Source organism: Lissotriton helveticus, chromosome 2_2, assembly GCF_964261635.1.
Source record: "Lissotriton helveticus chromosome 2_2, aLisHel1.1, whole genome shotgun sequence".
Classification (NCBI taxonomy): Eukaryota; Metazoa; Chordata; class Amphibia; order Caudata; family Salamandridae; genus Lissotriton; species Lissotriton helveticus.
Window position 1 is genome coordinate 81,169,254 of NC_136060.1, and position 26,430 is coordinate 81,195,683.

Consider the following 26,430-nt stretch of genomic DNA (forward strand, 5'->3'; position numbering starts at 1 on the left):
GCAGTGATGTCAGTCCATGAGTCACCGCCTTTGTCCATTCGGAATGCTTTTTCAGTCAGCACATTTTGTCGTGAGCCATCTTGTGAAGACGTGACAGCGTGATGCTTGCTGCGTGCTGTCGTCATCAATCAAGTGCTTTCATTCCTACAGCGTTTCCTTTCTAAGTCTCTGCCGTCGCATTTCACCATAAGTGTCTGCTATCGCATTTCACCTTCATGCTACAGCGATAGGCACGCTTTATAATACTTGCCTATTTCATTTCTTAAAATTTTGTTACAGCGACTGGCACGCTATGTTGTTTTGAAACCCTGCATTCATCAAGTCTCTGGAATGTGTCCGTTATATTTCACCGAGACAAGGTACTGTTTATTTCTCCAGGATATACAACTTCTAGCATGACAACGGTGACTACTTTTATTATTTTAGTTTCTTATTTTAAATCATTTGCTAAACACATGTGTATTTATTTACATGTTTATGTTTTAAGTGACTGACTTATTTACTTTTACTGCGTGCAACCGTTATGTGCTGAAATTGATGAATCAATTAATGTTTACTGTTTTCTTTAAATGTCGATTTTTTTAATTGTCAAGTTTTACTATGCTGAGTCGTGGAAATGTTAGATTTTATTTATGGAAATGAACCACATTTGTGCTCAATTTATTTGAGGTGTTCATTAAGTGTTGAGATTTATTTATACTGTATTTTGATGAACCACTTATTTCATAGTGCTCTATTTTAATAGAGGAGTTCACATTTTATTTGAGGTGTTCGTTAAGTGTTGAGATTTATTCATACTGTATTTTGATGAACCACTTATTTCATAGTGCTCTAATTTAATAGAGGAGTTCACATTTTAACTGCGAAGAGTCGTGCAGACTCTACATTTATTGCTTTGAACCACATTAAGTGCTCATATGTTTTGAGGAGTTCAATACTAGTATGTATTTTCTGAAGATTAGTTTTCAAAGTTTGATTATTTAGTCTGTTTCTTCTGCGGAGCCACATAGGTGCTCATTGTTTGAGGCGCTCCATCTGTTTAAGTATATTTTCTGATGATTACTTCTCCAGTTTGGATTTTAAGATGCATATTTTGCGGAGCCACATACGTGCTCATGGTTTGAGGTGCTCCTTTTGTTTCAGATCAGATTATATGGGGCTGCAGAGTCCTCAGTTCTGTTTATTCATGATTTATTTTGTTGAACCACGCAAGTGCTCTATTCAGTTAGGGGTGTTCAGTTTTACAGAGAGCCGCTAGGGTGTCATGTACCCCATGCACTAGGTGCTTTACGCCTTGTTCTCTATGCTTTATTTTAAGTGTGTTGTCCTAAATTTGTTATTCTAATGGGACGCCATTTTCTCTAGTTTTATTCCCTTTTTATTGCTTTTCGTGACAGTCTGGCCAACTGCCATGATTGGTGATATTTTGGGTTTTGTTTGTGATGGGAATGGTAGTTATGTAATTTTGTTCAAGAAGATATTATTCCTCTCTTAATCTTTTATGCAACAATTTTTACGTTATGATATATTGCTATTTCATAATATGATTTACAGTCGTTCATTTTCTTATGTTGACTGCTTATTTGAAATCCTGATCTTGTCATCATCAGGGCATACTGTATTTAGTTTTTCTTCTTTTCTTTTGTGTTCATTGTTTTAAAAGAGGGAGATGTGTTATATCCTGTTCATCTCTTTCCCTGCTGCTCAGCCTGTGAGTGTGATGTCATTGGAATGTTCCTGTGTGCATGGTTTGAGTGTGTGGGCAGTTGGAATGAGTGAGGAAAGAGAAAAAAACAGCTATACAAAATCTTGCAAAGAAACTGGTCTTCTTCTGATTCGCCTATCGTCTTTGATCCTTGAAGCTACAGAATCAGAAAATGAATCAGACCCACCATCAGAAATGTAACCTCTATCAGTAACAGCGTGAGGTTGGAATTTAGACACATCTTGAGTAGGACATTTAGCAACCCTGCCTGAGTTCCAAACCTTGCCATCCTGAGTAACAACTGAGTTACTGAAAACTCTTTTGATTTGAATAGGTCTGCCAAACTTACTCGTACCTTTGGTGACTAAGAAAGGTTTTAAGATTCTTACCCAATCCCCAACACACAATTCATGCTCTCTTGTTTTCCACTTCTTATTGTACCAAACTTCAGATTTACTTTGTTTCCCACTTACTCTCTTTGCAACTTCCTTGACATCTACATTATTTTGTACCAGAGCTTCACATTTTTCCTTGAACCACCAAGGGCACGTGTCTGACGCAGGATCCCTACCTTTGAGTAGTTTGAACGGACTAATCTCAGTAGTGCTATGGGGAGTTATACGATAAGTCCAAAGTTTCTGTCTGATACGGTTTAACCAATCCCCTTTCTCTTTGATGGCATCAGAGACAAAACCCTTTAAAACACGGTTGAAACGCTCAACCTGCCCGTTCTCATGTGGCTCGTAAAGAGATGTACACATGTGTTTGATGTTGCAGGATTGTAAGAACAATTTCATTTCAGCGGAGACTAACTGCACCCCATTATCAGAAACTAATACCGAAGGACAGCCTTCCCTAGCAAAAACTTCTTTAAAAAAAGAAATGACAACTTCAGAAGTGATTTTGGCTACAAATTTCACTTCTGGCCACTTAGAGTGGTAATCCACAATGACCAATGCAAAACGTGAACTTTCTGGCAACACTTGGAAGGGTCCTGAAATATCAAATGCTATCTTGCTCCACGGAAATTCTGGCCATTTCACTGTCTTAAGAGGTGGAACATGTAATTTTAACATCTTGTCGCTGTTACAGCACTCATTGCATTCTCTGACAGTACGGTCTATGAATCTATCCATTCCAGGCCACCAGAAATGTAACCTTATAATACGCTTCATGGCCGAGATTCCCGGATGGGTCTTGTGTGCTAATTTGAGAATAAGTTCTTGCACCCCACTTGGTGGAATACATTTTTCAGATTTGAAGAACAAATCCCCTTCACACCATAACTCTTCTGCTATGTTGTAAAATGGTAGCAGATCATATTCAACGTTATTCTTGCTGGGCCAACCTTCTAGAAGGTATTTCTTCAGCTTAACAAATTTCTCATCCTTATTCTGGCATTCTAACCAAAACTGTTCAGAAATATCTTGATACTGGGGAGATACTAAATCTGTCAATCCTAACACAAAATCAACTTCAGAAAGATTATTCACATTGTCTACTTTACTTTCACACGGAAGACGTGACAAACAGTCAGCAGTGACATTTTTCTTCCCTGGAATATATTCAACCTTAAAATTGTACTCCTGTAGCTTGGATGAAAGACGTGCAATCCTAGCTGTCGAATTCCAACCACCCCCGGCTGATAGGATATGCACCAAAGGTTTGTGGTCCGTTCTTAGAATAAACTCACTGCCCCAAATGTAAATCCTATAGTGTTCAATGGCCCACACACAAGCAAGCAACTCACGTTCAATAACCGCATATCTGCGTTCAGTTTCACTCAAAGTTCTGGAGGAGAAAGCTACGTTCCATTCTGCAACATCATCAGTTTGAGATAGCACACACCCAAGACCGTACAAACTTGCATCAGTGGTGATGATGCATTTTTTCCCAATTCTAAATGGTTTCAAAGTCGGGGAATTAACAATATCATGTTTGATATCTGTAAAAGCTTTTTCCTGTTCAGTTTCCCATACAAAATCGTTGCACTGTCTTAACAGTTTTCTTAAAGGTTCCATCTTGGTGGCAAAGTTCACAACAAATTTACTATAGTATTCACACATCCCGGAGAAAGAGAGAAGTTGTTCCTTATTCTTTGGGGCTGGAGCACAGAGGATGGCCTCAACATTAGATTTTTTAGGAACAAGACCTTCCCCCGACAAGGTGTGACCTAAGTATTCCACCGACTTCCTAAAAAGTTTGCACTTGTGTGCTTTGAGGGTAAGGCCAGATTTTTCTAATCTTTTGCATACAATACTCAAATGTGAACTATGTTCGGCCTCATTTTTTGAGAAAATTAAGATGTCATCCTGAAAGCATTTTACGAATTTATCAAGATCCCTAAAAATTTGAAACATAATACGTTGGAAAACGGAGGCAGCGGATGCTAATCCAAACGGCATCCTTCTATATTGAAATAGTCCCATCGGGGTAATGAAGGCTGTATATTTCTTGGAATCTTCAGTAAGCTCAATTTGATGATACGCAGATCTAAGGTCCAAGGTGGAAAAGATCTGCGCACCATCAAACAAGGAAACCAGCTCATTAATATTGGGGAGTGGATGACAGTCTATAACAATATTAGAGTTTAAAGCCCTCAAATCAATGCAGACCCTCAATTTTTGGTCAGGTTTGCGCACCAAAACGATGGGCGAAACCCACTCTGAAGATTCAATGGGCTCTATAATACTGTCCTTGAGTAGGTCATCCAACATTTCTTTTAGCTCATCCCTAACATTTAAAGGAACTCCCCTAAGCTTTTGTTTGACTGGGACAGCACCCTCCTTGAGAACAATTTTGTGTGCAAAATTTTCCAATCTTCCTAAACGGTCACAGAAAACTTTATTGAACTTTTCAGACCATGAAATAATTACATCATCCTTTCCATTAACATCAGAAACAGAGTTGATCATATCTTGTTCACTACAAAGAGAGATGGGATCCTTGGCACGTGGATTCAACGTGATGCCAAGTTCCCATTGATCATGCCAACCCAGAACATTGACTCCTTTGATAGCTATATAAAGCTTGATTTGAGCTGATCTACCTCTGAAACATAAAAGAACATCAAAGAAACCTTCAATATCGATAGTATTTCCATTGAAACTTTCAGCTAAAATGTCTGAAGGTTGTAAATCAGAAATATTGCAAACACTTGTTAACTTTTCGTTAAAATATTCTTTGGTAATAATTGTCCATGGAGATCCTGAATCTACCATAAGTTCAATAGCAATACCTGAGACATGAAAAGTACATTTGGGAGATTTCTTAGTGGTTGATCCAAGAATAGAAACAACATAGCCACGTTCAACTTCATGTTGTACTTCAACCACCCCAACAGAAGAAACCTTTGAGGAAGAGGGAGTGACAGATCGTCCAGAACGAGGTTGAGAATTGTACCTCCTTTCTCTACATACGTTGCTGAAATGTCCTACCTTGTTACAAATATTACAAGTTCTGTTTATGGCAGGACAGCCCTGAAAAGAGGCTATATGTGATTTACTCTCACATCTGTAGCATAAAAGTGATGAACTATTAGAATCAAATCTTCTATTACCAATACCCACAGTATTTTTAAATTTAGATTGGAAAGGAACAACATTTTTTTCATCAACTTTGGATTTAACAATACACACTTCTTCTTCAGTGTTGGATTTAACAGAGTGAGAATTAGATGTTTGTTTCACAACAATATTCATCCATTTCTCTGACATTTCTGTAGACTTAGCAATAGCTATAGTTTCTTCCAGATTAGGATCACCTATACACCAAAGCTTATCTTGAATTTTTTTGTTTTTGACATGGACAATGATCTGATCGCGAATCATTTCATCTGCCATGGCACCAAAATTGCAATGTAAGGTTAATGCTCTTAGAGAAGTAAGAAAATCATCAAAGGATTCCTCTTGTTTTTGTGCTCTAGTATAAAATTTAAAACGATTCAACGCAATGTTAGCGGTAGGCTTAAAGCGTTTTTCCAACCTACCTAGAGCTTCAGTGTAAACATTCACAGAGTCACCACTACCACTAGGCGCAGCAAAAGGAGGCAAGGTCCTAAAGATTTCCTGACCCTCAGAGCCTAAACAATGTAACAAAATACTTTTTTTTTCTTTCTGAACCCATACGCTCTCCATCAATAGCTTTCATATAATTGAAAAACTCCTCTTTCCACCTTGACCAAGGCAACGGTGGATCGCCCTTGACTTGTAAAAATTTTGCAGGAGGATCAAACTGCATGTTGTTAATAGTAAAATAGAATAATAAATTGAACAAACGAATAAAATGATAAAATACAAAAAAAATAAAATGTAAATATGCAGAAAAGGTAAAAGGTAAAATGTAACAGTACTTATGCCAATTGAAGTCAGCGTGGTCAGTAGCTTGTCAGTGGAGAAGAGGCGAAGCTGTGGTTTTAATAATGGTTGTGGAGTGCTTGGCGAGGTAAATAAACAGTGTGAACTGTAATTAAGAGAAGCGCTAGTAAAAAGGGCTAAAAACTAGATAAAATCAAAAAGAAACGAAGCAAAACGATGACTGGAAAAGGTTCCTTCGTGAAAGTTGATCGCCGTGTGAAGTTGCTAGGCAACCAAGAAACAAAATGGAGGCACGTGATGTAGTGTGCGTGTAGACGTCCAAACAATGCGTGCGTGATGACGCGAAGACGTTGTTAGCAGATCCAGACCAATGATAGCGTGGCTGGTAACGCAGGGTGATGACGCGGAGGCGTTGCTGGAAGTTACGGCCCAAATGTAGCTGGTTGCTAAGGAGCGCGTAGAAAACTGAAATGACTCCGACGATGTTCAAAGCGTCATCACTAATTAACCAAGGCGATGACGTGTGCGCTGGCAACCAAAGCGTTGTCAAGGAATGAGGCAATGACGAGTGAATGTTGTCAAGGCAGCAGGAACACTCGTGAAGAAGTCGCGTTGTCAAGGCAGCAGAAACGCTCGTGAAGCGATCGCGCTATAAAGTACCAGCTTGAAAGATGCCAAAAGACATTTAAAGGTCAGAAAAGGAAAATAAATGCCACAAAAACATCCAAATTGCAGGGAAACGTTGGTAGAGACGTTGGTAGAAGCCAGTAGGTAGTGCAGGATGTCTTGGGTATTTTCAAAGTAGGCAGATCAGTAGAATTTTGTAAAAATAAGTAAATATATCCAAAATGGGTTCAAACTCCGCTCCTGTGCTGTAGATGGCTGGAGTAAGGTTGTCCTCGTCGCCAATTTTGTAAAGATCCAAGGAAGCAGTTGTAGTTAAGATGATTTATTGAGCAGCACAGCATCCAGTCCTGACACAGCAGGACACAGGTTACAACTGACTAACAGTGGAGAATGCTGTATGAGCAAAGCTCTGTTAAGAATGCAGAGTTAAAAGGAAACACAGCATGGCTCATGCAGTTAAAGAGGTACAAGCATAAATAATATAGGCACTTAATAATAACAGGATATAACAAGTTCCTGATGATGTTTAACCGCTGACCTGGTGTTGAGCAGAATGATAGATAATGGAGGATGAGAGGAGGAGGGACCAGCGCGCGAGGAAGGTTGCTTCGAGGGTGTCAGCAGAGAGGGAGGAAACTGAGGAGCTGAGGGAACAAGACCAAGAGAAGAAATATGGCAAATAGTGGAGGCGGGCAGGGGCCAATTGCCTTGTATAGTTTTTAAAGCCTCAGAGGAATAAGGGATAGAAAGGGCATGGGGCCGTGCCCGTAGCCCCGTCCGGCCGCGGACGGGCACAGACGGGCTGGACTTAGGCGCGACTTCGGCGCGCATTCGTCGCGCCCGCTGCGCTCGTCCGCTGCACGCACGAGGACACATCGCGTTTTATAGCGTGCACCCCCGAGCAGCTGGACCGCTAACTGCGGTCTAAGCAGCCTTCAGGCTACACCCAAAATGGCGCCCGCCCTCCACACAATCGGCACGAGCAGCCGTGATGGACCGGGGCTGGGGAGGCCACACGAAAGGTGAAAAATTCACAATATGGTATTTTAAAAACGCAGCTTTAAATGAGCCAAATTGCAATGATTAAAAATTAAATTCGGTGCCTGCATCTAAATCATGCAGGGACACCGCTTGACATCCTGTTAAAAATACTTTACATCGGATGTTACACAGTGAGTCTTTTTTAGTCTATAAGCAATATTTTCTTTAATGTGTTTCACCTACTGCAGGCATGCCATACTTTCCTGCAAATTTCAGCGCACCATGTGCGCTTTTACTTTCTAAGCAGGCCGGGATAATGGCGGCCACTTTTGGTATTTAGAGCGCACTTTCACTTTTTGTCACTCGTGGGATGCCAACTCGGCAATGGTGGCAGTTTATGGTATTTGGGGTTGCCCTTTCACTTTTTTCACTCACAAGATGCCAACTCGGCAATGACAGGCCCTTTTGGTATTTGGGTCGCCCTTTCACTTTTTTCACTCGCGGAATGCCAACTTCGCAATGGCATTTGCGAGAGTTCAAGCTATTGGCATTGTAAATGACAATGCCCTTTATTTATCTCTTTTTAAAAAAACATAAATAAAAGGCATTTTCATTTACTATGTCAATAACTCAAACTCTCATAAATGCGAGACCTATTGCATTGCAAATGCTTGTTAATATATATATTTTAGATTATTTTTACAGGTGCCCGCTGTACTTTAATTTAAAATGAACGACAACAGTGCAGTGATTGTATAGATGAAGAATTGAGCATATACCATGAAGTAGGCATGTTGTGTTGATTTCCTTGGCAAGAAACTAAAATCAATGGATACTCCAGTATCTAGCCATTATAAAGCACTGCATCTTCATAAGTGCTGTGGTTCACCTCGTTGAAACTGGGGCTCATTTCACGCCAGTTGATGTGCCCTATGCAGACAACGCACATTCAGGCGTCATGTCTAGCACAATAAGGCTCTGCTCTGCTGCTTGACGCTGAGGCACCTGCCCAACCAGCTTAGGCCTACCTGTACATCTAGGGGTTTGTTTCCTCTTTGCAGTGTTGACTGCTTTTTTTCAAATAACCAAAGTTTTCTGTCTAGCGAGTGGTACTGAGATCTCCTCTCCAGCCTGCAGTGCAAACGACGTATGATTACGGATAACGCTCCAGCTCACAGAGCTCAGAGCTATGTCTGCCCTGCTGAACGCTCCTTGCCATCCTGTGAGGTTGTGCATCCTTTGTACAGTGCTTCAGGGTTTTCCCTCGTTGTGTATCGGTCCACCATAACACGGGCAGCCATTTACAGCAGCATGATATTTGAATTTCTGTGCCCTGATTTCCCCTAGAATAGATTTATTCTTTTGTGACTCATGCACTCAGTGGAATTAAGTAATGTCTGTGTCCTGATTTCACCTAGAATGGGGCTATGCTTCTGTGACTCATACACTCAGTGTAATTAATCTGCTTGTGAGATGTATCTCATGAACAAACAAAAATCGTTTTTAAAGTGGCATGCAAATCGAGAGCATAAAAAGGTCATGCAAATGCCATTGCATCACCATAGTTCATTTAAAAGAAGCTTGGGATCTCATTTCTCAGAGAAGAGGCAGAAAACAGGGGTCGTGTTACGGAAGAGCCCGAGGAGTACAGTGAGCATTTGCACATGTTTTTTTCTTACCCAAGGGCACTTACTTATTACACATGGGGCTGCAGACGACTGTGTGGCCCCTTCTGTAATAATGATCACATGGGTGCACTCTTCCCATCTGTGTGATCTCACGTAGGTACTCTCGCATTTGCATAGGAGTGCTACTTCATGGTCATGAGTTTACACTTTTACTCTGTACCTGTGCAGAATTACTAATTACAGAAGCAAACAGGCTTTTGGGGAGTGCACTAAAAGTGCATACAAAGGCCATAACGAATGCCCCTGCTGCCTCTACGGCGCAGGGTGCTCCCAACCATTCAGGGGGGCCAACCATTCAGGGGCACCACAATCACTTGGGATAGACCCCATTCTGCCCCACGGTCAATGAATATCTGTGAGGTATGGGCGACCCATCCTTTTACATTACCCACTGGTGCACACATGAAGAAATAGTGCATAGCGAGTTTGCCCCAGTGGCATCTATTGTGATGGCACACAGTCATTCCTAGGACACCACACAAACACTCACAGCCAGCTGTGTTTACTTACAGCACCCAACTGCCCGGGAGTTCCTGGCTCTCTCTTTAAACTCAGCATTCTGCTTCTCACAGTGAGAGAGCGCCATTTACAGTGAAATTTGTAGGGGTGCAGCATATGTACAAGTAGTCAGCACCCGTATATATAGAAGACTTTTAATCATGGTTAGATGCAATGTATGACGATGTACTAAAGTAAATTGGTATTAGAGAATGTGCAGAACCAATGTTATAAAGTGCGAATTCATACTTGTTGCAATGTAGAGATGCTCTTGAAATGAAACAGGAGGAGGAGGAGGAGGAGGAAGTACAAGCCCCTCCGGTACGAAAGGTGACAGTGACCAAATTCCAGACGACGAAAGGGGGGACGTCAGCCCCTAGGGCTCCAGTTCCCCAGGCACCGAAGATTTCAACGGGGAGCAAGGTATATAAGCAGATGCCTTTCATAGTGGAAGGGGACGAGTGTTACCAATTTGATCTAGTGACAGGACGGTACGTGGACGGGGAGGAGGGCTGTACTCTAGGAGCTGTACTGGAGGTAGATCAGAGAGGACCTTTTGTAGAGGCAGATGTAGATGGTCATCCCACCACATTTCTGGTTGACACTGGTGCCTCTCGCTCCACTGTGCGGTCTGCGGTAGTCCCCAACTTACCCCTTTCAGGACAGACCATCCAAGTTGTAGGAGTTGCAAACAGAAGAATGACAAACCCCCTGACTGAGCCAGTCCCTGTAAAGAATGGAAGTTTTAGTGACCGACACCAGTTCGTGGTGTGTGATTCCAGTCCTGTGTGCCTGTTAGGAAGAGATCTTTTGTGCAAACTTAATTGCACCATCTATTGTACCCCAAAGGGAGTGGAATTACAGACTAACGATGATGATGCTGATTTTAAGGTTGCAAATACGCATACGTGCATTGAGTTGTACCCTGCTATAACTGTGGAGGAACTCCCTTGGGACTTGAGAGACTCAGTCTCCCCAGAAGTCTGGGACTTCACAGGAGAGGAGATTGGACTGATTAAGGGGGTAGAGCCAGTCAGAATTCAGGTGAGACAGAATGTTAAATTTCCTCGAACTCCCCCGTGTACAAGCTGACCCCAGAAACACTTGAAGGTATAAAACCTGTGATTGAGTCCATGGTTAGACAGGGAATTCTGAAGGAGGTTATGGGAAGTCCCTGTAACTCTCCGATAATGGGATTGCAGAAACCAAGTGGGAAGTTCAGGATTGTGCAGGACTTTTTCTATCCCATTGCACAAGGAGAGCCAATTTCTTTTCGCATTTAAAATAGAGAGTCGCGTTTTAACATGGTGTCGTATCCCCCAAGGGTATACAGAGAGCCCATCGATCTTTAATCAATTTCTGAAAAGGAATCTTGAGAGTCTAGTACTACCTCAGAACTCTGTTCTTGTGCAGTACATAGACGACCTCCTTGTTGCGTCAGACACAGAAGATGCTTGTAGGATTGATACCATTGCATTGTTGAACCATCTGGGGAAGAATGGACACAAGGTATCTCCCAGTAAATTACAGTACTGCCTGCAAGAAGTGCAGTATCTGGGTCACAGAATAGAGAAGGGGAAGAGAAAGGTGTCACCTGACAGGATTGAGACTATCATGAGAATGAGTGTGCCCTCGACTCAAAGAGAGGTCAGGATGTTCTTAGGCATGGTTGGCTACTGCCGAAAGTGGATTGCTAACTTTTCTCTGAAGGCGAAACCACTGCAGAAACTGACGCACAAGGACGTGAGTGATCCGGTACCATGGGACACAGATTGTATGATGGCCTTTCAGGAGCTGAGAGAGGACCTGTGTCGCGCTCCAGCTCTGGGAATGCCCGATTACACCAAATCATTTGCATTGTTCTGCTGCGAGAGGGAGGGGTGTGCATTGGCAGTCTTAGTGCAAGATCATGGAGGAGTCCGTAGACCAGTTGCATACTTCTCGGCTACCTTAGATCCAGTAGCCGCAGCGTTGCCCGGATGTCTCAAATCCGTTGCTGCAACAGGTGTCAGCATTGAAAGGTGTGAAAGTATTGTGATGGGATATCCACTGACAGTGCATGTACCTCATTCTGTGGAATTGTTGATGACCAGGACCAAGACGCAGCACTTGACAAACAACAGGCTCACACGCTACGAGCAGGTTATACTTGCTGCAGAGAATGTGACTCTTAGGAGGTGCTCTGTCTTGAATCCTGCTACTTTGTTACCATTACCGAATGATATAGAAGATGATTGGGAAGACCATGATTGTCTTGATGTAACTGAACTATGCACCAAGCCTAGACCGGATATTGTTGATGTGCCATTAACAGACCCTGATGAAATTTATTTTGTGGATGGCTCATGTGTAAGGGACAATACTGGTCAGTTGGGAGCAGCCTTTGCTGTCTGCACTATTTCTGGAATAATTGAAGCAGCCTGCCTGGAAGGAGTACACTCTGCACAGGTGGCTGAGATAATTGCATTGACACGCGCCTGTTTAGCAGCCAACGGCATTAAGAGCACCATATTCACGGACAGCCAGTACGGATTTGGGGTGGTTCATGACTTTGGCCAGTTGTGGTCCCAGAGGGGTTACATGACATTATCGGGCTCCCCAATCAGAAATGGTGAATTTATCAAGTTATTGCTGGAGGCCTAGCAAAGACCTGCAGAAATAGCTGTGGTAAAATGCACAGCACACACAAAGGGAACGGATTTTGTGACACAAGGGAACCGTTATGCTGATGAAGTTGCACGCTATTGTGCAGAGCAGGGATACTCCTTTGCGGAACAAACAATTGAGGGACCAAGGGAAAGAACCGAACTAAGCATGATGCTTGAGGTGGCAGACACATGGGAAGAGCTGAGGGACATGCAAGGACAGACATCTGATTATGAAAAAAGGGTGTGGGAATCGGCTGGCTGTGTCAAGGGAGATTTGGACATGTGGGTTTCAGCTGATGGAAGAGCTGTGTTACCGAATGAGTTGGTGAGTGCAATGGCACGACAGATACATGGTCCTGTGCATCTGGGAAGGGATGCGATGGTGCGTGTATTCAGGCAAACGTGGTACAACCCAAAATTTAGACAGGCCGCAGAAGCAGTATGTCAGAGATGTGTAACCTGTCAACAGCTGAATGTTGGGAAAAGAACACCTGTCACATTGAGTCACATTGGAAGGTCCGGCGGACCTTTCTATAGGATGCAGATAGATTTCATCGAGATGCCGAGGTGCAATCGCCTCAGGTACGTCTTGGTGATTGTGTGTGTGTTTTCTAGATGGGTTGAGGCATATCCCACTCGTAGGTGCGATACACTCACAGTAGCAAAACTGTTGTTGAGGGGAGCTAGTGCCACGATTCGGGGTTCCGACCTCTTTGGAATCGGACAGAGGAAAACACTTTAATAGCGAAGTTGTGAAGATGCTTTGCTCTGCCCTGAACATTGACCAGAGACTGCATTGTAGCTATCGACCAGAGGCTTCTGGCATAGTGGAGCAAATCAATGGGACTTTGAAAGCTCGAATGGCAAAAGTGTGCTCATCCACGTCCCTGAAGTGGCCCAATGCCTTGCCATTGGTACTAATGAGCATGCGTAGTACCCCAGACCGAAGGACAGGGCTCTCGCCTCACGAAGTGCTGATGGGGAGGGCTATGAGACTGCCATCTATTCCTACAACTGCCTTGATGAATATCACAGATGATGTGATTTTTGACTATTGCAGAGGACTTTCTGATGTCATGCGTTCTGTGTCTCTTCAGGTGCAGGCTGCTGAAATTCCGGCTTCTAGCGACCTTTGTCACGACCTGTGCCCTGGTGACTGGGTCCTGGTGCGGAAGCACGTCAGGAAGAGCTGCCTGGACGTACGTTGGAGAGGACCTTTCCAAGTGATCCTAGTCACTACTACTGCTGTGAAGTGCGGTGGATTGCCAAATTGGGTCCATGCTTCTCACACCCGACGGGTCCCAGCACCCAAGGAGAGGACAGCTCCTCTCGTGGATGAAAATAATAACGAAGAAGAGGATTCATCAGAGGGAGCAAGTCAAGCTGTTGGGGTGCCTGTAGAACTTGGGGACTCCCCTGATCAAGCAGGAAACGGCCAAGACGAAAGTGACACGGAATCTGCCTCAGAGGGAGGAAGTGGCGGAGAAGGCGATCTGAGCGCAGAAGAGGTCGACAGTGGAGACAAACAGGGTGTGCGAACGAGAACCAGAAGGGCAAGAAGTGCAGGGGATCATTGGCCCGAGAGACGGAGGTGAATGAATGTGAGATTGGCTTCCGAAACAGATCTTGCCCCTGTGTCCGAAGAATCAGATCCGGAAGAGGGAGAACGAGGAGCTGAGCAAGGAGGTCCGAGAAGGTCAAGGAGGGTGAGAGTACCTTGCCAAAGATACGCCACTCCAGAGTGGACCTACCCTTTTACAAATGCCAGGAGTACTGAGGTCCGGGAGGGTGAGGTCAGTAGCAGTGACCAGTACGATCCCAAATGTTAAGCTGGAAGTGATACTGTTGGTTCCTGGACTTGAAATCGAAGGTAAACTGACACTCACCATTCCCAATCCCCCTCTCCTGAGCAAGATACGTGATTTACTCCTGGATAGACTGATTTTTCCTACATTTGTTCCCGACATGCCAGTATATGATGAAGTTGTGCTCCGCATGGAACTTTTAGATTATGTGTTGCCAGCAATCGGATCAAGTATAATCATAGACTATTGAGAACTTTGAACTTTGAATTTGCTTTGAAAAACTTTTTGAAAAGACTTTGTGAATAACTGTTGAACTTAACCTAGAGCCGAGTGGAAGAAGAACAAATTTAGGGACTTTCCACAGAGGACGGAGAAGGGTTAAGGTTGTCTGTCGTTGAAACAAAAGAAGAACTGAAACGTGACTTTCCGCTTTTCAAGGTGGTTCGATATACTCAAATAGCACAGAAAGAGACTTTTGGGTGCTTTCCGAGAACGAACTACTTTGTACTGAGACCATGGCGTCTGGAAACCCGAATCGTAGAGCCAAGTGCATAGTAGGCACTCTTTTAGGAGGAGTGATACTCCTTATAGCTATAGTAGTTTTAGTTTCTTATTTTGCACCACACGAACAGGTAGAGAAGGCTGTGGGGACATCGACACCTACCACTCCTAGCCAGAAGGAAGAGAGAGAGCGAAGAGAGAAAGCCATACTGGCTGCAGAAATCCGTAGGCTACACACTGATCTGTCTAAAGGAAATTTTGGGCAGAATGCTTATGCAAAGCTGTTGTATGAATACATTGAGGCGATGGATGCGAAGGACTGTTATGTGTTCATGCAATTACCGGCTTCAGTAGATGAGGGTATTAGATACCATCACCTTCCATTGACATATGGAATATCCTGTAGTTTGCTGATTAGTATCCTTTATGGGTGAAATCACTTTGAATATTTCTTTTCGAATTATGATGCTGTGTTGCCAGAAGTCCCGAATTACAAGCATTTGAACAAGTGGGACTATTATAAGTCAGAGGACAGACTTGGATATTTCTTCATTCCCACTCAAGAGCTAGAGACCCCGTATGCACACCGACACAACTTGACATGTTTGTTGTCAGAGGTAGAGAAGAAGTTCATTGAACAAGTAGAAGATAGGTACACGAAACAGAAAAAGTTGCGAGATTCAGGGCAAGGAAAGGTAGATTGGACCGAAGAAGAGAAGCAGCATAAGTCAAGAGGGAGTTATGGCCCAATAGCTCTAGATGAAGTACAGAAAGGGAAGTTGTGTCTTCACAGACCACAGACGTATTATGAAAATGTGTATGTGGGTCAGACTACGTGTGACCACACCTTCATATTAGAATACTATACAAAGGACTTCTTGAAGAGCGTGGTTCAGGTGATTCCTACTGTGTATTTTGTCTGCGGAAAAAATGCGTATGTGAGATTGCCAGAGAAGTGGTATGGAACTTGCTATCTAGCAATTATTTTTCCCAAGATTTATCATACGGAGGATTTCGAACTCTTAGAGGGAGGGTCTCAAAGGAGGGTAAAGCGAGGGGAAAGTGCTGGAGCAATTGTGGGAGATGTGTTTGGAGCAGCGATACCTATGTTGGGTGTCATTTTGAATGACATAAAGATACGGCGGCTGGCAACTGTTGTGGATGAATTGTCAATGAATACTGCCAAGTCATTGGTGTTGGTTGAGGGTGAGATGTTGTCGATCAGGACAATGGTTTTACAGAACCGTCTTGCTCTTGACGTCATTCTAGCAAAAGAGGGCGGGGTCTGTAAACGTTTGAAGGTCCAAGAATGTTGCACTTATATACCAGACAACTCTAAGGATCTGGAGAAATATATAAGCAACATTACTGCAATCCATTATGAAATTGAGGACTTGACGCAAGAGAATGCGTGGGAGACGGTTGGCAAGGGATTTGGGAAGGTTGGAAGCTGGTTTGCCAACTTAGGAAAGAGTTTTCTTGGATTTGTACTGAAGCCCCTTATCATAGTAGTGGCATGTGTGATTGGATTGTGGGGTTTGGTAAGATTGTACAAGTGGTACAGGTCCAATAGGTTGGCGAGATCAATGAGAGCGCAAGAGATGCGAATGGAAAGGCTGCAGGATAGTCAATACCGCAGCCTGAGAGCGTTGGAATCGTTCAAGCGAGGGAAAATGGCAACAAGCTCAGTTTAGTTGGTTCTTACCCTAAGGAAGATGTGTGGGTGGTGATGACACGGGTCATCAAAGGGGGGAACTGAGAGAGCGCCATTTACAGTGAAATTTGTAGGGGTGCAGCATATGTACAAGTAGTCAGCACCCGTATATATAGAGGACTTTTAATCATGGTTAGATGCAATGTATGACGATGTACTAAAGTAAATTGGTATTAGAGAATGTGCAGAACCAATGTTATTAAGTGCGAATTCATACTTGTTGCAATGTAGAGATGCTCTTGAAATGAAATCTTTTACTTTAATAAGAGTGTTTAATTGATTTACTAATGTGCCTTCAGATTGACTAATTGAAATGTAGTCCTGCTTTATGTACTCAATAATTAGTCGAATATAGAGAAAAATGCATTTGTCGTTAAGGTTGGAGGCCTAGTGAACCCAGAGAATTGCTCATTTAAACGTAAGGCCTAAAACTCTAGCAGAGGCCTAGTTCATGGAAGGGCGCAGGCCTGTATGAAAATGTTTGCTTTACATATAAACGGTATAAATGCTTATGAAAGAGGCTTTAGAAAATGTTGCAACATTATTAGACTGTGAGCCTATTTGCGTATATTCTTTTGCAGGTGCATCATCCAGTAGATTGTAGAGTAGAAGGGCCCATTGTGTGCGAGAGCTAGAAATGTTAGACTCAGACATGGAGGAGTAAACCAGGCATTTGAAGAGATACAACTGGAAGCGACAGAGAGTCTGAGACCCAAGGACGTTTAACGGACAAGGATGGAAGAAGGCCAAAATGGAAAACTTCATGTAATCGACACCTTGGAGAGGGCGTACCTGAAGGCGTGTCATTCACATTTTGGGGTTTCGTATTAGGGACAGCACCCCGAGGGTGGAGGCAGTGCAGATGGGCTGAGGAGTCAGAGAGAGTGGTTGGTCTTGGTAAATAGCTTAGCTATGACTGAGGATTCTCTAGTCTTGGAGAGAAGTGAGTGAACTTCTTTGAAGTCACCACTGCTGACACCTTTGGTTAGGTTGGGCTATTGTTGAGTAGGGATGTCACTTAGAGTAGTGTAGGGACAGATTAACCTGGATTTATGTCCTTTATTCCGATGAGTACCAGAACCCAGGTTATAGCTATTTTGTTCAGTCTGATGGTCCTGGAATTGATCCTGGTATTGTTCATCAGTCGCCTGAGACTTTTCCGTAGGATTATGTTTGTATTAGTGCCTGTTTACCTTTTGAACCTCTTGCTGAGGTGTTTGTACCTGCAGTTATTTTTGGTTATATAATAAACCTTTCAAACTTAGTTTGGTCAGTGGTTCTTGGGGGAAGCAAATGGGATTTCTAAATTGTTTATTCTCTCATGACAGATTGCCTAATTCACTCTATGGCAGGTAAAAAGGTCTAGTCGACCTGTGACGGGATTCTGGAGAATGACAAGCAGACTCTAGAGGTAAAATCCCGCCTTTCCAACAGTGACGGAGCAGCAGTTTGAAATCCCTGGTCTGTCACTGCTGCGCTATCCCCCAGCAGAGGCAAGTTTGCGCCTGTGTGGAGGACAGCACATTTTTCCCTAATCAGGTGTCTCTGATAGACAGTCTTTGATAGGTGCATCCAATAAGTATGTACTGCAGCGCACACCAGTACAATGCAACTGATATGAAATGTGGACCCCAGGTCACTTTGTGCATCAGCTTTCCATTTCTATTCTAAGTAGCAGATTTTACTTGGAATTCTATTTCAATACGTCTGTTATCTGAAAGTACACTGCTCTACCCCATGTACTACTTTGACATTTGTGTTTTACCATGTATATGTTACATGTTAGAGAGGGTGGATCTTTTTGATTAAATTAATGTTAAGGATAGTAATATAATGCTGTATATTACTTACACTACTCCAGAGTATAACAAAGCTTGCTAATCCTCTTTCCTTCCCATTAGAACAAAGGAAACCCTAGAACACCTACTTGCAAATTGAATTTCCACGACAACATATGTCCTGTCAATACTCTTTAGAAAAAAAAACATATTTTTATTATTTTCTTGTTCAAACCATAACATGAAATGGAGAGAAGCATGCACTCTTTCATATTACAAGTGCGTGATACACTGTACTCCCATAGGGTTCACAGGAGAGCGTAGCTCTTTTTATGAAGTTACATCACATATACAGCTCAGTCAAATGTTTAGTAGCAGGTAGTTACAAGCAAGTAGGAGTAATGCATATAACTATGATTACTCTTCCATGCGCCCATATTTTTTCAAATTGTGGGAACAGCCCCGCCTCTCAGACAAAACCGCTCAGTGCCCATTCACCAGTCCTTATTGTTATACCACAGTTCGAAACAAGGTGGTGGGCTTAATCCCCACAATCTAGCTATGGTATGTCAGGCTGCCACCATACCCACATTACAAAAGGTCATTAGTATTTAGAGACAGTCTTCCCATATTCATACAAAGCCTATGTAGTGCCATGTGAATTAGCAATGACGAAACCCTTGTGGCTCCTGATGGACTCTGTAGAACTGTGACGTAAGCATTAGAGCGTAGTGAAGAGAATGCAGGTTAGAATGTTACGTTTGTGGTTCCACACAGACGAATAAAGACATGTTATACTAAGCTCCGTGTGCGGTGTAGTCATTGGCATGTACCCAGGCTGGGGAGGACGCTACAGCATATATTCTTGTTTGGGCTTAATTACTACCATAAACCTCATTGCCTCCTACCAATAATTTCGGGGCAGTTCCATATGGTATGTAAGAATATGGCTACTTGCACACAACCTCAGAGGCATTCATTGCTTTTTGCTTGCCCAGTTTTCACCACTAACTCTCTAGTGAAATACACTCTGTGAAGTATATTTAGTTCTACCAGCTGAAAACAGGCCCTAATTGTGACCTGTCATTTCCATGAAGTGCTCCACTTCATTCCTCATCTGATAAATCTTCCAAATTCGGCTCATATTGCCCTTAAAACCTCTCCAATACACTAAGGGTTGGTTAAAGTTGTATCTTCTAGTGAGTTACTTTCCTCGGGACATCAACCTGAAGGGCATGCCTAAGCTGAAAATAACAGAAGAACTCATCAAATATTCTTAAGGGTTTTGCACTAGCTATCTTGTCTAGGCTCACATGTATTCTCATTCTCTATGTTATGACCAGATCAGTTCTGGGTCAAATGTAGGAAAAAAAGAAACTTTGGACGATCCCATTTTAGCCAACTGATTTCCAATTACAAGTAGCACCTAATACAAAATGTAACAAATACTGGTAGCAAGTAAATTATTATAATTCTTAGAGTCAAACATTCCATACCTAAGCAGTTAGGTTTTTGACCTGTAAATGGAACCAACTCACAACTATCATGGATTCAGAATATACAGCAGGGTTGATCTTCTTAGATCCTTCCAACACATTTGATGTAATGAATTATGCCATCCAGAAATCAAGGCTTGGTGAGGTTATAATAATCCCAGAGCCAGCTCTAGGGTGGTGCGGTTGGTCCCACTTGCCACTTCACCGGGCATTGACTTGGGGTTGGGGTGCCCTGTTTGCGAATATATTATGGCTTAAAAACCACCTGCTGCCGAATTCCTTGCCTCCAGCAATTTCCAGACATCAATAAAAATGTCAAGATAACTCCGGTGACTAATGTTCTTCCTGGAGAAGAGATATGGAGTTTTGTCTAGTGGAAGTTTGACTCTTCCTAAGGTAGCTCAGAGGGATAATATGCCTGCTACTAAGAACATGTGCCAAGCAGATCACAAAGTGCATATAATGATAATAGGTCAATGGGTTACTGCTTTTGTAAGAGAGATCTTTTTGTTACTTGCAGTTTATAAGTTAAAATCCTAATATAAAACAATTAGCTAATTACTGTCATCAAAGAGGTGCATGCAAACTACAAAGTGTATATTAGACCCACATGTTTTTTGCCCGGTCTTTCCTTGACCTAATTTTGCAAAAAGGGTTCATTTGTGTAGAAATTAATTATTATTATTAAAGAGAACCCCTAACAATTAGTGTTATGTTTTACATTCTGAATTTGTGCTTTTCCAGACCAAGGACTCAAACTTTTCTGCCTACCAGTATGGATGACATGTGACTCCTACATCTTGTAATCCTCTGTCTCATGTAACATTACCTATACAGTGATGTACACGTGTGACTGTCTCTGTTAAATGAGTGTATGATGTAAAGAGACACCTCACACTGGTATGAGTGGAGCTATAAGACTAAATGAATCTGAGAGACTGCTTATGGAGACTTCAGGGGCACTGATAAATGATGGTAGTGAGGGAATCTGTGGCAGCGGTGGTCATTGGGGGGCACCAACAAACATTGTCACACATGGCGCCATAAGTGCTAAAGCCAGCCCTGAATAAACCCAACTATGGTGGAATTGTTTTCTTCCTTTTTGGAGTCACACTCAGTTTTCTCACTCCCCCCTTTTTATTCAGCCTGCTCTAGTAGGCAAAAAGAGGTCTCAAAGGATCCTTGCTTTCAGCCACAATGGTTTAGTATTAAAGCTATGTAATTAGTATAACTTATTAGACAATATGCTTGCCTCGGACATAAGAGAATAATGCTCTGTTGATTGTGCTCCTCTGCCAAGATATCATCCACCGAAGTGAGGGTTTATGTGGCACACACAATTGGATGAGTACCACTTTTCTACTAATTCTACTGAACTGCTCTTACTCAGGAGAAAACGCATCTTTGGCAGGAATTGAAATTGTCACTCAAACTAGGTACACTCTCAAAACCCACGTTGAATGTTAAATCCCTAAGGATATGATTGAATGGACAACTCTCCTTCAATTCACAGATCAATGTGGTGGATGTACTGTTTCTAGGCTTATACACTTTAGGCACTGTTCCTCCACCTCCCAATCTCCAGCAAAAGTCAATCAATCTTCATTCGGTTGCAATCACATACATAAAAGATAAAATCACGGAACACATACATTAAATACAACAGCATTAAAAAAAACAAAAAAATGGAATAAAATACATTTAAAACAATGTACAGTAAAAGTGTATCCACATAATATCAGTCAGGTCTCGATTGTCTTTACCATGAAGCTGCCCGAAGAAAAAAGTTACTGCAAAAAGGGTGTATTCATTTGGCAGAAGTTGCAAGTCCATGAGCGCCACATGGGCTTGAGTAAAATTCAGGGCTTTCAGGAGGGGCTGCAGAAACTGTTTCATAGGCTGACTAAAATATTTACAAACAATCTCTGATTGAAAGGGATCATCCTGTGAACTTGAAAATCAGATTCCAAGGCAAAAAGAAAATATTAAGAGCAGATAATGAGGGCTGGAAAAATGACCATGCAATAAACGTCTGCCTTAACATAGGCTACAGACTCTTCCGAAATGGGAACCTCAAACCAGCGAACAGCTGATTTCCCAAACGGGGGGCACCCATTGAAAGGAGACAACCAGCAGAGGGGGGTGAACTATTTATTTATAAAGTTTTATGTAGCGCCAACATGATCCCGAAGGGAACCTCCAACAAGACGAAAAGCATTAAAAAACATGTGTCTGTCATAACACTGTACCATTATTTGATGAAAGCTATATATCTCCTTTACTGTAGAAAGCTATGCACATGGTAGAGAAAGATGAGAAGGGAGTACTGATAGAGACAAAAATATGTCATCATATAAAATGAATGCGTTTACATACCTCCTTTGCAGGGTTCATAGGCTTTGTGAAAATGGTTTGCCAGTAGGACCACAGGAACAGTATGACAAAGAAATGATATGCAATCAGGCAAACAGCTAAAAAAACACAAAACACAGGAATTCAGTTACAAACGTACAATGCATAAGGTATCTCCATACAGTCTATAGAGAACACACAAGATATCAAAGAAAGCAAGAAAAGTGTCCAAGAAAAATCTGCCAAATACAGGAACTGATAGTAATATACACATACTTCAATGATGTAAAAAGGAATTGTGTATAGACATTTTTATTTTTTACCAAACTAACCATGCCCATATCATACCCAATCATACCAATCTACAGTCAAAGAATAGTCATTGTTTTTTGACTCGGAATGCACGTTTTTTCTACTATTATTTCATTAGCTTTTGAAGCTAAGATTCTCATAGCTGAAAAAGCATTTGACCATATAAATTCGTTATTCATTTTTGGAACTGGGCAGTGGTTTGGTTTTGGTCTTGTTTCTGGTTATGCTCAGTGTTGAGTATGTTACCTAATTTGGAACCCATCCAAAAATTAAATATTTGGGTATTTGGTTTCCTTCTAATCTCAGAATAACTATTCAATGTAACATGTCTTCCTCACGTCCTTTTTACACTTTCAATGTAGCCCTTCAAAATGCCCAGTCTTATGTTTAAAGAACTCAATATTATAGGTTCAAGAATTTTATAAAATGACAAAACCCCACAGATTGCTTAAATAAAATGTAAGAAGCCTAAAATTGAAGATGGAGTAAAATTCTCTGATTTTAAACAGCAGTATTCCTCTTTGATTATCATGCACGCTTGTATGTTAATTGTACAATATGATGCTACTCCTGCACCTTTATGGGTTATTCTTGAATGCACAATCTTTACTGATTTTTATTTTATGGAAATCAATATAATGTATAATTGGCATGGTTTGCCCCAGTATCCTTTATAAAATATATATATTTTGTTGTTGTTTGTAAATACCTTGTCCATGAACCTTTTGTCATGCATCTTTCAATATACATTTTGGAGCATCAAGTTTAAAAAAATCATGCTGGAAGTACTGGAAAAAGGGTGTTTAATGGATAAATCAAATATCGGATGACAACTCTATTAGAACATTTGAAAAATCACAGGTCATTTGTTCATCACTCAATACCTTTATGGAAGAGTATTTGCTGTTACATGCCTCCCTCTCTTTTTACAGGCTCTAAAATGTACTTCCATTTGCTGATAATCCATCAAGTTTCCACAATCTGATCTGAAATAATAACACACCTAGGTCTGCAGTCATTTACAAATTACTTCACCAGCCAACTGCAATTATAACCAAGCCTTCAATTGAACTATTGCGGGGACATGATATGTAGACTGAATTTAATATTCATGTTTTAATCTATAATAGGTTACCTTTTACTTGAATTTATACTTCTAATTTCGATAACTTTTTTCAAATTTATGCCTGTCAGAATAACATTCTCCAATTTAAATATAGTGCCTTACATATTGTTTACAAAAAATATAATCTCATTGGTTGTTGGTTTTCTATTATTACTGTCAATTGGGCAATATTTTTGTACATGATATTTAGGATGCCATATCCATGTTAGATGCTATTCTGACAACAATATTCTAGTACAACTTAAGGTTCACACATTCTTACACTACAAGTACTTTTGTCATCCTTTAACTAATCATAATATCCCAATGGCAATCTCCCACCATGTCTAGCTGTTAGCAGATTTCTTAGCAGATGTGTAAATGTACTGATCTACTGATCTACTAATCAGCTATATTTTAAAACATATTGAAAATGTTATTTAAGTTTGACATGTTTTTATAAAAGTTGTCTAAATGTTTACATTTGTAATCTTATTTTTCACAGGTATTCCATACAGTTAAAGTTATTAAACAGTATTGTGAAAAAATATAACTTTTCTACAAACATCCACAAAAATGTAATGATGCTAAATTATGTTTACACTTTTCACAAACCTGTTGCAAAAACTGCACTGGCTCCCAGTCGCTAAAAGGATTGCCTTTAAGGTGCTTACTTTTGCCTTCAAGGCCCTTCATCTGATTGGCCCTAAATATCTTCAGAGGCGTTTGGCTTTTTATGTGCTTCGTAGGACGTTACGTTCCGCGACTTTATCCAAAGCCTTAAATCCCCCCATCTGCCGGGCTACAATCGGAGGACGCTCTTTTCGTTTTCTAGCGTCTCAAAGTTGGAATGACTTGCCTGTCTCGCTCAGGAAAGCTGAGGATCTGCTCTCTTTTAGGAAAGGACTAAAAACCTGGCTTTTTACACAGTAACTGTTCTCCTGCTTTTCTCTATTTTCGTAGTGTTATGTTTCTCTTACATTGAGGGCTCTTTGTCAAATCGCCGGGACACTCCTAGGAGTAGCCGTGCGCTATAAAAGAGCATTTTTAACATAACATAACATAACATAACTAAACTAAGCCTCTTCAGTACTCCTGAATATCTTGTGGGATCAATATTTTACAAGTAATACGCTTTAGAGGACTTTTAAAACAGTTAAAAATATACACAAACTATTAAAGATTGTATTGTATTGTAATTGCATTCATATAGTGCTTACTACCCCTGAAGAGAGAGGCATTGAAGCGCTTTTTCGGCATGTACCATGCTACTCCAGAACCCATAAAGGATTAGTGGTGAATTAGTATAGTGAAATATGAATGTAATTTGAGTGGTGGATATGTTAGTCAGTTATTTGGATTGAGAAGGATAGTTGAGGGATAGAAGAGGGAAAAAGGTTGGCATTTATATAGCGCTTGCTACCCCTGATGGGGAAATGCTTTTTCGACGACTAGCACGCTACTCCGAAATCCATAAAGGATTAGTAGTGAATTAGTAAAGTGAAGTAATTTGAGTGGTGGATATGTTATTCAGTTATTTGGATTGAGAAGGATAGTGGAGGGATAGAAGCGGGAACACGGTTTGTATTTATATAGCGCTTGCTACTCCTGATGAAGTGTTGAAGCACTTTTTCGGCGAGTAGCACGCTACTCCGGAACCTAAAAAGAATTATTGGTGAATTAGTATAGCGAAATATGAAATTAATTTGAGTGGTGGGCATGTCAGTCTGTTATTTGGATTGAAAAGGATAGTGGAGAGATAGAAGAGGAAAGGATGTGGAAATCTTAGTTTATTTTTCTTTGTCTGTTTTGGAGCTCATAGCAGTAGGAGGAGGTTTGGGATGAGTGAAAGGGAGGTAAGAGGTAGGAGGTAATTTATTTATTTCTACATGATTAATTAAAATCTTTACAAAACAATAAAACATTGCAAAAAATTGCTAACAATTAATTTTATGAGATTTAGTAAGTTTACTTAATATCAGTTAATAATTGTCAATAAAGTGTTTCAACGGTCATCAAGTGTCTGGCTTTTATTGGTCCGCTCCCAGCGTGCTCTTGTGTCTTTTTTCTGCTAATTCAAAAAACTTTATGACCCGACATTATAATTTTGTTTTAGTTTTTTCTCACCCGTGGTGGTAAGTGCGGGGCAGCCGGGATTATTCCAAGGTGTAATTTTTAAAACTTTTCTTTTGTCTTTATGTTCATTCCAATGTTAAGTTATGCTTGTGGTTGCATTCTTCCATAGTCGCTGAGCGTGATCCAGCCATGTGCTCTTTTGGTTAATGCCTCCTTATCCTCAATGGAGGAGATAATTTGTGCCGATTTTTTGCAACTTTTTTGAAAGACAAGAGATCTGTTGGAGTGCCCCAAAGGTCTGACAGTCCCAGGACTTGAAGTGAATCAAATAGATAATCTCTGGCTTAGGATTTGCAATGTCAGAGAAGCTCTTCCCATAGCTTGGAGTTGAAAGAACCAACCTCAGCACTGCAAATCTTGTGCCAGCTAGTAACATACGTGCTCCACCTTTCCAGTGTTTGTTTCAGAAGACCAAATTCTAACCGGATTTGTGCAGGGGAGACATATCTTGGCAGGTTAAAGATTACCCTATATGAGTTAGCTACAACTGTGTCCAGTAATGCAGCGTCCTTTCCTTGAAGGGGTTCACTCCCATATGTGAGAGTTGGCTGTAACTGTGCGTCCAAAACCTGAAGCAGAGCGTTAAGCGTTAGATCGTGGAGTTTGGCTTTTAAGGATTTCATCGCCAGGTCACGGTTCCCTTTCCTCGCAAGGACTCCAATTGGGGTTTGAATGAGTTCTTATAGTCCAAGATTACTCCCAGGTATTTATAGGTAGTTACCAAGTCCAGCCCTTGTCCGTTTACATGCCAATTGATTTTCCTCTTTT

General features: G+C 41.4%; 1 protein-coding gene across 6 annotated transcripts in view; it reads right to left on the bottom strand.

Moving 5' to 3' along the window:
- ZDHHC2 (zDHHC palmitoyltransferase 2) overlaps positions 1–26,430 on the bottom strand; it is a 647,387-nt gene that overhangs the window by 473,751 nt on the left and 147,206 nt on the right. For all 6 annotated transcript variants that reach the window (XM_078678140.1, XM_078678138.1, XM_078678139.1 and 3 more), the window contains exon 3: positions 22,134–22,228. In XM_078678140.1, coding sequence (XP_078534266.1) covers positions 22,134–22,228 — 95 coding nt within the window. The remainder of the gene's footprint in view (positions 1–22,133; positions 22,229–26,430) is intronic.